Genomic DNA, 14,872 nt, shown 5'->3' on the forward strand with positions numbered 1-14,872 from the left:
CCCCTCCTCCTCCATCCACTGTCCCCTGTGCTGCTCGCCCACCTTCTGCTCCCCCACTCATCTGTCCATTCAGCAAATGCTTGCTGAGCCCGGTCAAGTGCTGGGGGCTGGGGACCAGCAGGACACACCAGATCCCTGTCCATAGGACGGGAAAATGGCTCTGAATGGTGGCGAGTCTGTGAGGCCACATGCTGAGGGCGGGGACAGAACCTTTGCCTCCTGGGCTGCTGCGGGGCTGCCACTGCCTCAGGGTCACCTCAGCGAGGCCCAGGCCCTGCTCCCACTCCGGGGGAGCCTCAGTCCAACACAACGTCACCCGAGAGAAGCCTGGCCGTGGAGGCTCCTGAGTCACAGGCGTGGTGTCTGTGGCCCGGGGGGATGGCAAGTTCCAGCCACAAGCCCAGCCCTGATCCCAGCCGTGGCCCCAGCCCCAGGTCCTGTTATGGCTCCTGTCACGGCCCTTATCATAGACCCTCTCACATGGCCCCTGTCACGGCCCCTGTCACATGGCTCCTGTCACATGGCCTCTGTCACATGGCCCGTCACAGCCCTTGTTATAGCTCCTGCGCTGTCACGACCCATCACAACTCCTGTCATGGCCTGGTCACAGCCCCTGTCACAGTCCTTGTCACACAGCCCATCTCAGCTCCTGTCACAGGCTGGCCCCAGTGGCCGCTGGCTGACGTGTGGCGCTGGCTCGGCCCTGCCCCAGGCCCTGGCTCCTGGCAACGACATGGGGCAGAGCTTTCCTGCTAACGGGCCGCGGGGTCAGCAGTGGGGCCCGGCGCACCCCCTACGCCTCCGGGACGAACGGGGTCCCGAGGCCTTACCGGCCGGGCCATCTCCCGCAGATACTGGGCGCAGTCCTGGTGTCCGTGGTACTCCGCCAGGTCTGCCGCTGTGTGACCATCCTCATCCCGCAGGGAGGGGTCCACGTGGTGGGAGACCAGGGTCTGGCAGCACTGCAGTGAGGAGGGAACACGTGTGACCCGCATGGCACTCACCAGGAGCCAGTGAGCCAGCCCCGTGCAGGCAGCTCACCAGCCCCCGTGCACAGGTGGGAAACTGAGGCAGCCCCAGCGCCATTCACAGCAGGGGCAGGACTTGAATTTGGGCCATGGGGCTCCGGAGACCTGCCTGGGAACCCTGAGACTCATCCCACAGCCACCCCATCCCGGTAGTGACAGTCCCAAGCCCAGCACGGAAACCAATGCATAAGCAGCAGGCACTGGGGCGCCCCGACCCCGACGGGAACCGAGGTGCACAGAGGCGAACTCTCCATGGGCACAGCTGGGAGCAGGGGCAGAGCCCCCGACCTTGCCCTTGAAGCTACCATGCCCCAGGCTTCAAATGCAAAACCGATTTTCATTTTTACAACAACCCTCAGAGGTGTGAAGACTCGGGGGGCTCAGGGAGCTAAGCGGGACTCAGCCCCGAGCAGGCTCCTGCTCCTCCACGTCTCCCGCTCTCTGGGGGACCCTTGCCTGGCCCCGGCCTGGGTGAGCTCCCTGAGGCTCCCACCCTCGCCTGGCCCACCCGGGGGCCTGCGCCCACCTGCCTCCCGCTCCTGCCTGGCTCCGGGGGGCTCCTGTGAAGACAATCAAGAGACTCTGGAGGAAGGTGCGGGGAGGCCTGGGGAGGGGTTGGGGTCTGCAGCCGCGGAAGGCTGGAGGAAATCTGGGTTTGCGAAGGACTCAGATGGGAGAGGGAGGGGACTTGGAGTAATACTTCTGTAAACCCTACTGTGTTCCCTTGTGGGCTCAAGAAAGACAGACAGGAACCTGAGTCGGTGGACCTTCTGGTTCCCTAAACGGTGTGCCTTTGACTCAAACCCTGCTCTGAGCCTGGACCAGCTGGGCCTCGCCGTCCTTGGGCTACACCAAATTGAACTAAAAAGTGGTGAGTCCTCAGAGGAAATGACTGCCCCTCCCTGGGCCACAGGTGTCTCACCTGTGACAGGTGCAGGCAGCCTCCACCCTCACAGAGATGGTGGCCAAGTACCAGTTTGGGGAAAACGCGCCACGGTGGCGTGCGGTGGCGTACCGCGCCATGAGTAAGTGCTGACGTTGTCGTGGGTGGCCGGGAGGTGGCCTGGCTCCGGGAGGAGAGCCTGGCATCAAGGGCCAGTGGAACTTGACCTCGGCCTGGTTCTACAACTTGCTGGTCAGTGAATTTGGGCAGATCGCGGGATCTCTCTGTGAAGCAGGGACAGCAGGGCTGGCCTAAGACAGACACCACCAGTCTCCCAGCCTCCTTCAGTGGCACTCCACAGTCCAGCTAGCGGGCCAGCCACTGTGACCTCAGGGGTGAATGTCTTGTCCCTGGGGGGTTGGGGGGTACATGAACGGTCCTTCTCAGGAGGGGTTCCCTTCCTCCTGCCATCAGTGCCACAGCCATCCTGGAGGCCAGGGTGTGAGGAGAGGCCAGAGCCACCAGAGGAGGGTAGGCAAGAAGGCGGGAACAGCCCAGGACCCTGGTGGCCTTGCAGACCCACAAGACTCAGGCCAGAAGCCTGGGCTCCACACGTGTTGCTGAGCAAGAACAGTGCACACCGAGGTGGGCCCTGTTCCCGCCAGCGGAGTGCACGCCTCAGGGGACACTGCACACCTCAGGGGACACTGCCCTCCACAGAGTCAAGGTCTCGGGTGCAGTGGGCCACGCCATCTCTCCCAGCTGTGCGCCCCCAGCTGAGGTACAAGAGCAGCCTCCAGTGACAGGCCAGCCCGGGCGTGGCCATGTGCCGGCGAAGATTTATTTATGGGCACTGACGTTTTCACTTCATATGTCTCCTGTGTCATGAGATATTCTTCTTTTCTATTTTTCCCCCGGTCATTTAAAAATGTGAAAACTATTTTTTAGCTGGGGGGCTGCAGAAGGCCAGGCGCTGGGCCAGCATCTGCCGGAGCCCAGGTCGCCACCCCCAGCCTGGAGGCTGCTGGGCAGCAGGAACAGGATGATGCCCTAAAGGGCTAAGCCCACGGCCAGGCGTGGTCAGGACGCAGGAACCACTCGTCAGCTGTGCCAGGAGGCTGGGGCCAGACAGGGTTAGGGAAGGTCACTGCAGCAGCCCTGGGAGAAGGCAGCAGCCCAGGGGCTGTGGCTGCGTGAGCCGCAGGAGCCTCCTGGGATGGGGTGGGGGGTGCCTGGAGTGGAGCCTGTCAGCGGGGAGGGGAGGCTGGGATGGGGTGAAGGGAGGTTATGGGGCTGCAGGAGCATGGGGCATGGGGGTCACAGCAGAAGCAGCGTGGAGGAAGGGGAACACAGTGGCAGGCCTGGTCCCAGTTGGTGCTGGAGATGGAGAGAGGGCACAGCCCCGACCAGGATGGCCGCAGTGTGGGGGAGGGAGAGACCTTTCCCACAGAAGAAAGGACCCCATCGCTGCTGGGGTTTGTGCACAGAGGGTGGGTGGGGACAGACACCACATACTGAAGTCTGGGAATCTGTGAGGCGGCCATGCCCGTGTAAAAACAGCTGAGCTGGTGGATCCACTTCAGGAAGGAGGAAACCAGGTGGATCAGACCAATCCACTCCCCAAGGACAGTGTAAACATGGACCAAATGTAAGAATTGCCTTTCTGAAGCATCAAAGAGATAACAAAGAAGTGGGGAATGACCAGGCCAAACTCAGGAGAAAAGGAGAACTGGGGGGAGAGGGGAGGTGAGCCCAACACTCGGAACTGCCTTTGCCCTAAGAACGTGATGACGCCGGAGAAAATCATAAAACTGAGCTGTTCTTACGGCAGCCCCGGGAGCCTGAGCAGGCCAGCAACAGGGCAGGGTCCCCCAGAGGTGAGGACTCTGACGAACCACCTCCCACTGCAGGCTGAGGGCGCCACCCTCAGAGCAAAAGGAAGCCAGCCCTCTGGTCCCTGCCACCAAGGTGGTCCAGGGAACGTCCAGCCTGGAATGTGGGTTAAGATAACCCTGGGTTTGTAATGTCCACAAATGCCTGGCAGAGGGAAATACGATCTCACCCAAGGCCTCCAATTACTCCCACAATTATTTTTCAATTATAATGTCCAGCACACAGTCAATAAAAATCAGGAATACAAGGAAATAAGACACCACAAATGGGAATAAGAAGATTCGACTCACATGAAATAGATCCACAAAGACCTGAGAACAGACAGACTATAAAACAACTGTGCTTGCTACTTTAAAGAAATAAACCAAACTTGAAAATTTAGGCATGGAATTATAAACCATAAAAAGTGACATAGTTTGAAAAATAACTAATTAGGTCTGGAACAGAAAAGTACTTACAAAATTAAGAACTAAAGCTGAGGAATTCGTGAACAATTATACCGAAGGACAATCCAGAATACAGCACGGAGAAACAAAAAGATGAAAACGGAAAAACCAGTAGATACGATATGGTCCAACACACATGTACTATTAATCTCAGAAAGAGAGGAGAAACAAGATGAGGCAGAGGTAATACCTGGAGAGAGAACGGCTGAGAATTTTACAGAATGGATGACAAACACCAAAGCACAAATTCAAGAAGCTCAGACCATCTCAAATAGAATAAATGAAGAACAATCCCCCCTGACTGTACCATAGCGAAACTCTGGAAAACCAAAGAGAAAAAGAGATGGTCTTCGGAGGAGTGGCCCCCGATGGCTGACTTCCTGGCAACAACAGAAGCCAGAAGGTAATGAATAATATTTCAAAACTCCAAAAGAGAATGACCAGAAATTACCAAACTATAATTCTATACCCAGCAAAAATATTCTTCAGTACCGAATATGAAATAAAGATATTGCAAGGCAAACAAACAAACAAAACAGAGCAGAATTTTCCAGCAGCAAACCCACACTAAAGGAAAATCTAAGATTTACTTGAGGCTGAAGGAAAGTGATTCCACCCCAGTAATTCCACGGCTAGGTATATACCCCAAAGAACTGAAACAACAACTTGAGCTCACACAACAACGTGTACGTGAATGTTTACAGAAGTACCATTCACGACAGCCAAAAAGGTGGAAGCGACCCAAATTCCATCAACGGATAAGTGGATAAACAAAATGTGGTATATCCATAGAATGGAATATTATTCAGCCATAAAAAGGAATGAAATTCTGACACGTGCTACAACATCGATGAACCTCGAAAGCATTATGCCACATGTCAGCTGCATACAAAAGGCCACGTATTGTATAATTTCATTCATACGAAATACCACAATAGGTAAATCCATAGAGACGGAAAGTAGATTTGTGGTCTCCAGGGGTTGGGCTGGGGGTATGGGGGGTGTCTGCTTAATGGGTATGGGGTTTCCTTTGGGGTGAACAAAAGTGTTTTGGAACTAAGTACAGGTGATGGGTGCAGAACATTGTGAAAGCACTAAATGCCACTGAATTGTCCACCTTAAAATGGTTACTTTTTTGTATGTGAATCTTACCTCAAAAATATATATATTACCCCCCAGAATGCTGTACAATTCTTACAACTTAGACTGTTGTAAGAATCTTGTATTGTCTAGGAAGAGAGTGAAAGGACTGATGAACTTTAGATTTGGTTAAGTTAAGGATTCAAGCTGTAATTTTAAGGCACCTAAAAGCACATAGTGTATAAATTCCAATACAGTAGAGGAAAAATGGTGGAATGATTTTCTAAAAATACAAAAGAAGATGTGGCGGCCACAGAAATGTGCCTCTCAGGTCTAAAACAGCAGGGGGTGTAGGTGGTGACGTTCCTGCTGCTGCCTCCAAATCCAGCCCCAATTTCCTGCTGAGCCCCACATCCCACGCCATGGCCCCAGCTCCCACACTTTTCATGCGCATCTAATCCTTTCCTGGCTTCTCTTTCTTGGAGGACCTGAACTAAACAGAAGATAGGGAAAGGTAAAATAACCTAAATTAGAAAAGATAAATTAAAAGTTCAAAATAAGAGGGCAAAAAAAACCTCCTAAATATTAGTAAATACACTGACTATAAATGAACTAAATGCACCGACAGATAAAGATTGTCAGACTGGTAAAAAAATTAAACAGATTGCATGTGGTCAACTACAGGTACGGGCAAAACAAAAGAATTCAGAAGGCTGAAAGTGAAGTACAGAATAAGATTTATCACGCAAAGAACTAATGGGAAAAAAGCTCCTGGTATCTACAGTAATATATCAGATAAAACAGACTAGACATGGACCTTTAAAATATACAAACAAATGGTGACAGGATTATAGGATAGGAAAACCCAGACAAATGCAGAATCATAGTCAGAGATTTTAATACACTTCTCTCCAGCAATCTGAAGTCCACCAGACAAAAATTTGTACATATATAGATTTGAAGGACACAATCAACAAATAGACATAATGGATATATAAAAAACAATCCACAAACTCTACAGTCTTTTCAAGAACATACTAAACATTTATAAAAATTGACCATAACAGGGATATAAAGTAAGTTATAACAAAGATCATAGGATCAAAATCCTCAGAGTATATTTTCTGACTACAGTGCAATCAAATAGAAATAAAAAAAATAGATAACATGAAAACCTTCATGTTTGAAAATTAAGAAACACACTTCCAAGTAATCTGTGGGGCAAAGAAGAATCCAAATGGGAATTAGAGCATATTTTTAATTGAACAATTATGAAATTGTGGGACATAGCTAAAGCAGTACTTAGACGGCAAGTTATAGCCTTAAATAAATATGTTAGAAAAGAAAAACGGGGCCGGCCCGGTGGCGCACTGCTACAGTGCGCCACTTGGGAAGCGCGGCGGCACTCCCGCCGAGGGTTCGGATCCCACATACAGACCGGTTCCCGCTCACTGGCTGAGCGAGGCGCGGGGGCAATGCCGAGGATTGCGATCCCGTTGCCGGTCCCGGTCCGGTACGGGGACGACACTGAGGGTTGTGATCCGTTGCCGGACACGGAAAAAGACAAAAAAAAAAAAAAAAAGAAAAGAAAAGAAAAACGATTGAAAGTAAATGAGGTAGGCACACATCTCAAGAATTTAGGAAAGAAAACAGAACAAAAGAAGTAATATAAATAAATGCAGAAAATAGTGTAATAGGAAAACAAACATTCATTAGCGAGAATTGACTGCTTTTTAGAGGACCTCGAAGAAGCCAAAACCTAAATTGTCAAATGTATTAGCATAAAGTTATTTATAATATTATCAGCATTCTTTATTGCCTATAAGACAGTTAGTGATTTCCCTGTTTTTTATTCCTGATATTCTCACTTTTACCTAAATATTGAAAAACTAAATATTGAGTAACCTTTGTTAAGTCTGATTGAGACAAAAAGAGAAAGGTAAAAACAACAAATATCAGGAATAAAAAATGGGGAAATCACCAAATGTCCTACAGGCAATAAAAAATAACAAGAATATTATAAATAACTTTAGGTCAAGACATTTGACAACTTAGGTAAAATCAATTCCCAGAACATTTCTAGGGGGAAAAAATCCTAGAAAATATAATTTACTAAAACTGATACACACATAAAATAGAAAATGATAGTAGTTCTATAATTAATTAAATTATATTAGTAATTAAAAACCTTCCCTCAAAGAAAATGCCAGATCCAGATGGTTTCACTAGTGAATTCTACCAAACATTTAAAGAAGTAAGTCTAATGTAACCAAAATTTCCCAAAGAAGAGAAAAATAGGAAACACTCCCTAATTCATAGCATGACCTTGATACACAAATCCAACAAGAACAGACCAAGAAAGGGACATTACAGGCCAATTTTACTCAAGAATAGAGGCCAAAATCCTGAACAAAATGTTAGCAAATTAAATTCAGCTATAGATCAAAGAAATAATATATCATGACAAGGGTGAATTTATTCTAGGAATGCAAGGTTGGTTTGATGTTTAAAAAATAACCGGCGTAGATCCAGCCATTCTGTTTCTTGGTATTTATCAAAAGAATCGAAAGCAGCATGTCAAAGAGCTCTCTGCACGCCATGCTCACTGCGGCATTATTCACAACAGCCCCAAAGCAGAAGCACCCAAATGTCCATCAACAGATGAGCGGATAAAGGAAAATGGGGAATATACATAGAGTGGAATATTATTCAGCCTTAGAAAAGAAGAAATCCTCACACATGCTACAATGTAGATGAACCTTGAGGACAGTCGCTAAGTGAAATAAGCCAGTCACAGAAGGAAAAATGCTGTATGATTCCACTTCTATGAGGCACATAAATTAGTCAAATTGACCGAACCAGAGAGTAGAACGGTGGTTGCCAGGGCCTGCAAGGTGGGGCAGAGGGGGCACAGGGCTTCAGGTTTGCAAGATGAGAAAGTTCTGGAGAGCTGGGGCACAACAATGTGAATACACTTAACACTACACACTTAGAAATCGTTAAGATGGTGTGTCTTATGTTACGTGGTTTTTAAAAATCACAACTAAAAGTTTAAAAGAGTAATCGGTGTAATTCATACCACTGAAAGAATAAAGACTGGGATATATGGAAACTTAAAACATACTAAAAATAATCATTGCTCCCCTTTAGAGGCTGCTAGAACACCAATTCATTATTTTGAAGTTTTGTTTCTTAAAATGGGGAAAAAACTGTCATAGCCAAGAGGAGTTTAAGGAGACTTGATGACTAAACACAATGTGGTATCATGAATGGGATTCTGGAACAGAAAAAGGACACTAGGTAAAAACTTAGGAAACCTAAACGAAATATGGGCTTTAATTAATAATGTGGTATCAATTTGGGTTCTTTTTTTTTTTTTTTTTTTTTTGGTCCTTTTTGAGACCGGCTGCACCACGCTCAGCCAGTGAGCGCTGTGAGCGCACGGGTCATCCCCATATAGGATCCGAACCCGCGGCGGGAGCGCTGCTGCACTCCCAGCACCACACTCTCCCGAGTGCGCCACAGGCTCGGCCCTCAATTTTGGTTCATTAACTGTGACGAATGTACTATATTAAAGCAAGTCATTAACAATAGCGGAAAATGGATGTGGGGTATATAGGAACTCTGTACTATTTTCTCAATTTTTCTATAAATCTAAAACTATTCTAAATGTTCTAAAATAAAAATTTATTTTAAAAGACGGCTGGGGACAGGGGAGAACAAGCATTATCCTGCATTTCCCGGATAAAGTACGAATATATCTTTAGAACAGTTAGTGGATTAAAAGATTTAAATGACCAATCAACGTGTGGACCTAATTTAGATATCGATTGTAACAGGGAAATTCCTTAATACCAAGAAATTACTGTGAATTATTTTATATTAAGCAATTACTGGGAATTATTTTTTAGGTGTGACAATGGTTTGAAATTATGACTTTTTTTTTTTTTTTTTTTAAAAAGGCGTTCTCATCTCTTGGAGATGTCTGCTAAAGCCTTCATGAATAAAACAACGTGGCGTCTCTGATTTGCTCTAAATGATCCCGCGGGGCGGGAGGGAGAGTCTGCAGTGAAGGCAGGCGGGGAGACACGCTGTGTGTTCCCAATCCCACAACCAGGAGATTTAATGGGAAAGTTCTCCGCACCGAGGCTTTGCTTATTTTGTTTTCAGAGTGAGGGAGGGCGAGGAGCCAGAGGAGTCTTGGTTTATCTGTTAAACTTCCTGAGCTCCTACAGAATGTTTCATTTGTAAGAAGATTTTACTGCTTAAAAAAGTTTGAAAACCACTGACCCGGGCTCCCTTTCCCTGTATGCGGAGGGGCCTGCGTGAGCCACAAGGCACTGAGCTCAGAGCCCTTCCTGCCACCAGCTGCCTGTCAGGGCGCAGCTCCCGGCCCCGCGCCCAGACCTGCTGCCCTGTGCGGCCCACCTAAGACAGGTGCCTCCTCTTTGCCAAGCGCCTCTGACCGATCCGTCACCTCCTCCCAGATTCTTTTTTGATGGAGCAGGACAGAGGGTGACTGCAGGGGCGTTTGCAGGACTTTGCTCTTCTTTCCAGGCCCGTGGTTGACCCCAGCCCTCCCCATCTAGGGAGGGACAGAGACTGGGGACACAGACGTCGGGATGTGAGTTGTGCAGGGCTGGGAGGGGTGAGTGGTGGTGGGGCCTCAGGACTTGAGGGGCGAAGAGTTGGGGAGGGGCTTCCAGCAGGGCTGCTGGCAGCGGGGACTGGGCCTCCTCTACATTCTTCTAAAGGTGACCTCAGCCCCGAACGCTTCCAATGGCCCTTCGTTGCTGTGCTGTGTGTGATGCTTTTACTGGACACTGCTGAGACTGGGCCACCGGGGCCCCCAAGATTTACTTAAATAATAGCAAAGGGCTGACATCTCGCCCCTGGCACGGCTCTGTTCGCTCCCAGCAGAGGGCCGGTAGTCAAGGGCTATCCTGGGAAGACTGTCACCAAGACCAGTCCTGAGCAGGCAGCAGGGAGCCTCTGTGCAAAAGGAGGGGGCACGAGAGCATGGAGTTTGGATCCTGCCACATGACTTTGGGCAAGTGACTTTGCCCCTCTGAGCCTTAGTTTACCCATCTGTAAAAGGGGAGTTATTGAACCTATCCTACAGGGTTGCTGTGAGGGTTGATGCATTTAGAAGGCTCCTGGGCATGGTGAGTGCTCGGTGACTGCCCACCCTGAGTCTCCAGGCCCTACCTGGCGGCCTCCCCATGCCTCACCTCCATCTGCCCGTTCTCTGCTGCGTCGTGGAGGGGGGTGCCCCCCCAGGAGTCTCTCATAATGGGGGCGCCCATCAGCAGGAGCCGGTCTAGAATGGGCGTGTGGCCGCCTCTGGCTGCGAAGTGGAGGGCCGTGGCCCCCTCGTTATCCCGCACCGTCAGGCCGATGTCAGTGAAGGTGACCTGGGGAAGGAGGAGCAGAGGGAGGTGGCCCAGCCAGCGCAGGCTGGATGTGGGTGACCACTCCTAGAAGAAGGGGCGTGGAGGAGAGGGGAGCTCAGAGCAGAAGTGGGAGCTGACCCTGGCTGTGGCAGAGGCAGCCTCCTGGCTGTTCAGCGCACTTGCCACCTGCAGCCCTGACGGATCCCACACTCAGCTCCATGCGTTAGGAAAAGGACAGCCAGCTGGGAACAGGGCCCTCCCATCCCCAGAGTGGGCGGCCTGGCTGGAGGCTGCCGAGGGATTCCTCATCTGGAAAGGCCTTTCCAGCCCTGGCTGCTGCTTCCCCAGGACGAGCTGCTCAGACTCAGCACAGCCTTTGAAAGGGCTCACGGACACCTGTCCCTTCTTCCCCTTGGCTCTGAACTGCTGCTGTTTCTCTCAGCCCACGGGCTCACGTGCACATGGCCAGAGAAGACCAGCACTGGGGCTCACCCCAGCACCTTGGAGCCAGGCACAGGGCGGGCACATTTGGGAGGTCATGGTCTGCAGTGACCAGGTCAGAACTGCAGGAAAGTGAGGACGGCCAGGTGGGGCAGACGTCTGGGGAGCTGTGCAGCAGGGAGCTTCCTCCCGTGAGGGCCGGCCCTGGGGCAGGGGGCAGTGCATGCACAGACGAGGCGCAGGTCGGTGCCGCAGGTGCTGCGCAGGGAGGCAGGAGCCAAATGCAGCAGCCTCTGGGGCCAAGGTGAGCAGGCTGGGTGGCATCCTGGGGGCATGGGGGGATCCTTGCTCCTTCCTTTCAATAAACATCTCCTGAGCCCTGACTATGTGCTAGGCATGGGGGATGCAGCAGATGGAAAAAGTGTCTGCCCTCAAGGAGCTCCTGGAACTTATAGTCCGGGGAGAGGAACAGACAACCTCAAGGTAAGGAAGTCAAACGCAATTTGTCAGGTGTTGGTGCTGTGGGGCAAAGGAAGTGGGATGGGGCTGGGTAGGTGGCTGCCATCCTAAATGAGGTGGGCAGGGAAGGCCCAAGGGCACCTGGGAAGCTACATGCCCAACAAAGGGTGCAGCACGTGCAAAGGCCCTGAGGCAGGAGTGAGTTCAACCTGCTGGAGAAAGAGCTGGAGCCTGGAGGAGGCCCCACGGCAGGTGTGGGAGTCTGAGCAGGGCACAGTTCTCCCTTCTCCACCAGCAGCCAGGGTGACCTTCTGAAATGCCAGACAGATCCTGCTGCTCCTGGCTAGAGCCTTCCATGGCTCCCCAGTACCCTCAGCAAAGAGCCCTGGTCCTCCCAGGGCCTCTGTCTGCCCTTCCCGCCCCACCCCAGGCCCTAGGGTACCAGGCTCTCCCACCTTTGCAAGAGCTGTGTCCTACTCTGGGAACTTGCTTTGGGCCCTGCTCTTTGTCCAGCCACCTCCTGTCCATCTTCAGTTCTGCCCCCAGTGTCACCTCCTTAGGGGGGCCTCCTCTACTCTCAGGCTTCATCCGGGGTCTATAATGGACCCTCCGAGCTCCAGGACCCCCCATCTGGTCTGGTTTTTCGTTGTGGAGGCAGGAAGTCCCCAGCTCACCCTTTAAGAAGACATCCTGCGACTGTGCTCAGGGGTTTGGGGGCTTCCTTCCTGAAAGAGGCCTGAATGAACGGTCCAAAAGGGAAGAGGGGTGGGGACTGGCCCAGGGTTCTGTGGCCAAGTGGCCTGGGCACTGGTGACAGGACACGTCACCTGGGGTGACGCCAACCCTGAGAGCGCCCAGAAGACCCTCAGGACTCCTGCAGGAGGGAGGGGCCAGGAGAGTCCCAGAGAGCCTCAGAGCGTCCTGGTCCCCATCCCCGTCCCCGCAGGGCTGCAGGCGCTTCGGTCACAGCGCACACACAGTGCTGGCGGGCAAAGCTGGGGGACCCCGCCTGGCCGCACACAGGCGCTCGGGAGCCATGGCGGCACATCTGCTGCCCCAGCAGCCCTGTGTCACCACCACCCTGGTGGACCCCGCCCCCGGCGCCCCCTTACCAGCCAGACGACAAGCGAGTAGTGGCCGCGGGCCGCAGCGGCGTGCAGCACGCTCATGCCATCCAGGGCGCGCAGGTGCACGTCGGCGCCGCAGTCCTTCACCAGGAACTGCGCCAGGTGCAGGTGGCCCTCCTGGCAGGCCAGGTACAGCGGGGAGGCGCCGCTGCGCGTCCGCAGGTTCATGCCGCTGCGGGGGACGGAGGGCTCAGGCGGCGCGGGCCGGGCGTGCACGGGGGGCCTGACCGGTGTGTGGGGCTGGGGGGCGTCCTGGGCACCGGACTCGCCTGGCTGTGCCACCTCTCCCCCTCCCCCACTCGTAGGGCTGCAGGGTGGGGGAGGGGAAGGCCGGCCCCGGATCCTGCTCTTAAAAAGGACCTTGTGAGTGGGACAGCAGCCGTGGGCACTCAGGACTGGCACCCGAATTCCAGTGCCCAGGCAGGATGGACCAAATCCCAGTCTACCCTCAGGTTGCTGTTGGGCCCAGGTGAGTCCTGCATCCCCAGTGACCAGCTGCAGGGGGACATGGTCCCTATCCAAGGCTGACCCCATCCCCTGGCGACACAGACGTCACTGCTGACCCCTGACCCCTGCCCTTTAGGGACTGAGTTTCCCAAATTCCTTCCAGCTGCCGCCCCTGGCTGGGCTCCCCAGTGGCTGTGCACCCCGTCCCTACGTGTCTTCCTTTCCTTCTGACTTCTGGGTCCAGGCTACAAACATCAATCTTTCTTGGATTTGATTCTGAATTCTCAGTCGTACCCGTGGAAACACACAAATGACCCCCAGCTCCCGCAAGCGTTTCCCTCTGCATTTGAGCCCCTCTGTGGCTGGTGGTGTCTGAATGCCACTGCTCCCTCAGTGGTGGCCGTGATGAGCTGGGCAGGAAGCCTCTGGCATCCGCTCCTCAGCTCTCCTGGCTCAGCCTGCTTGTCCTCTGAGGCTGCTGACCAAGCCCTGCGCCCTGTCCCACACCCTCCACCTCCAGGGCCCTCGGGCTGGCTGTGTCTCGGGTGGGGGAGGCTGGTCAGCAAGGACACGCTCTCACCAGGCCCTACAACTGCCCCCACCCCCACTTCTTATGGAGAGTCCAGCCACAGGTCTCAGCTGGCAGAAGGGGAAACTGAGGCCCAGAGCACAATGATTGGCCCAAGGGCCTGTGCCTTGGTTTGAGCCTCACCTCCCATGAAGTCCGTGCTAAGGCCAGCCTCCTGCTGTCCCCTGTTGCTAGTAAGGTGGACACAGGGCCCTGGTGGGTGGCCCCTGGACTCGGACCCACACCACGTGTGCTCTACCCACGCAGGGGCTCCTCTGTGCCCTGGACCCACAGAGCCAAAGAGTCCACTTCCTTGTGGAATGTAACCCAAAGGGCCGTCTGTGCACCTTGGTGCCGCTCCTGAGGGGAGGGTCCGTGCTTGCACCAGACTGTGCCGGGGTCCTTGACCTGAACTAGGATTAGACCAGGCAGGTGTCCAGCGCAGTGGCCACCAGGGGGTGGGTGATGCAGCCAGCAGGTCTGGAGCAGCCCCCTCTCAGCTCCTGCAGTCAGTGCCATGTGGGAATGTGGGCCAGGGGCACGGGACCTTCTCATCTGTGTGTGTGAGAACACGTGTGTGCACATGTATGTATGTACGCACGTGTGCGCGTGTGCACGTGTACCGTGCTTGTGTGTGTGTGCGTGCACACGTGTTAAAGTGAAGTCTCCCAGTTTTCAATGGCGGAAACTACTTTAAAAGCTGCGAGGTTTAAGAGACACCGTGGCCGCCAGGCCTGGGGTGTGTGGGAAGAGCTGCAGAAGCGAATCCCTTTGCCTTTGCCGAGTGGTCCAGATGGGAAGACCCAGGAATAAGGACACTACTCTACAACGGAGCTGTCGGGGCTTGTCCCAGAATAAACGTGGGTGGCCGGGACAAGAGACATCCAAACAGGAGGTCTGGTCAGAGACTGCAGGCTCCTGGGGAGAAAGGCAGCAGGTGGACACCAAGCTGCTCCGCCGGGACGAGCCCGGGACACATGATGGCCAGGAGGTGAAGGGCCTGTTACTATGACAACAGTGGCCCTTTGTGCAGGGCAAGGAGCCAGTTGAGGAAGGGAAGTCCTGCTGCCACCTGCCTCGGCTGGCTAGTCCCTGTCTCTGGCCCTC

General features: G+C 53.0%; 1 protein-coding gene across 1 annotated transcript in view; it reads right to left on the reverse strand.

Annotated features, from left to right (window-relative positions):
• The window catches only part of ESPNL (espin-like), a 30,724-nt gene that overhangs the window by 13,696 nt on the left and 2,156 nt on the right, over nt 1-14,872 (reverse strand). Inside the window, exons 3-5 of the mRNA XM_008585984.1 lie at nt 12,736-12,922; nt 10,562-10,744; nt 831-962 (exon numbers count right to left, since the gene is read on the reverse strand). Coding sequence (XP_008584206.1) covers nt 831-962; nt 10,562-10,744; nt 12,736-12,922 — 502 coding nt within the window. The remainder of the gene's footprint in view (nt 1-830; nt 963-10,561; nt 10,745-12,735; nt 12,923-14,872) is intronic.

The sequence above is a fragment of the Galeopterus variegatus genome, unplaced genomic scaffold (assembly GCF_000696425.1).
Source record: "Galeopterus variegatus unplaced genomic scaffold, G_variegatus-3.0.2 Scaffold108, whole genome shotgun sequence".
NCBI lineage: Eukaryota > Metazoa > Chordata > Mammalia > Dermoptera > Cynocephalidae > Galeopterus > Galeopterus variegatus.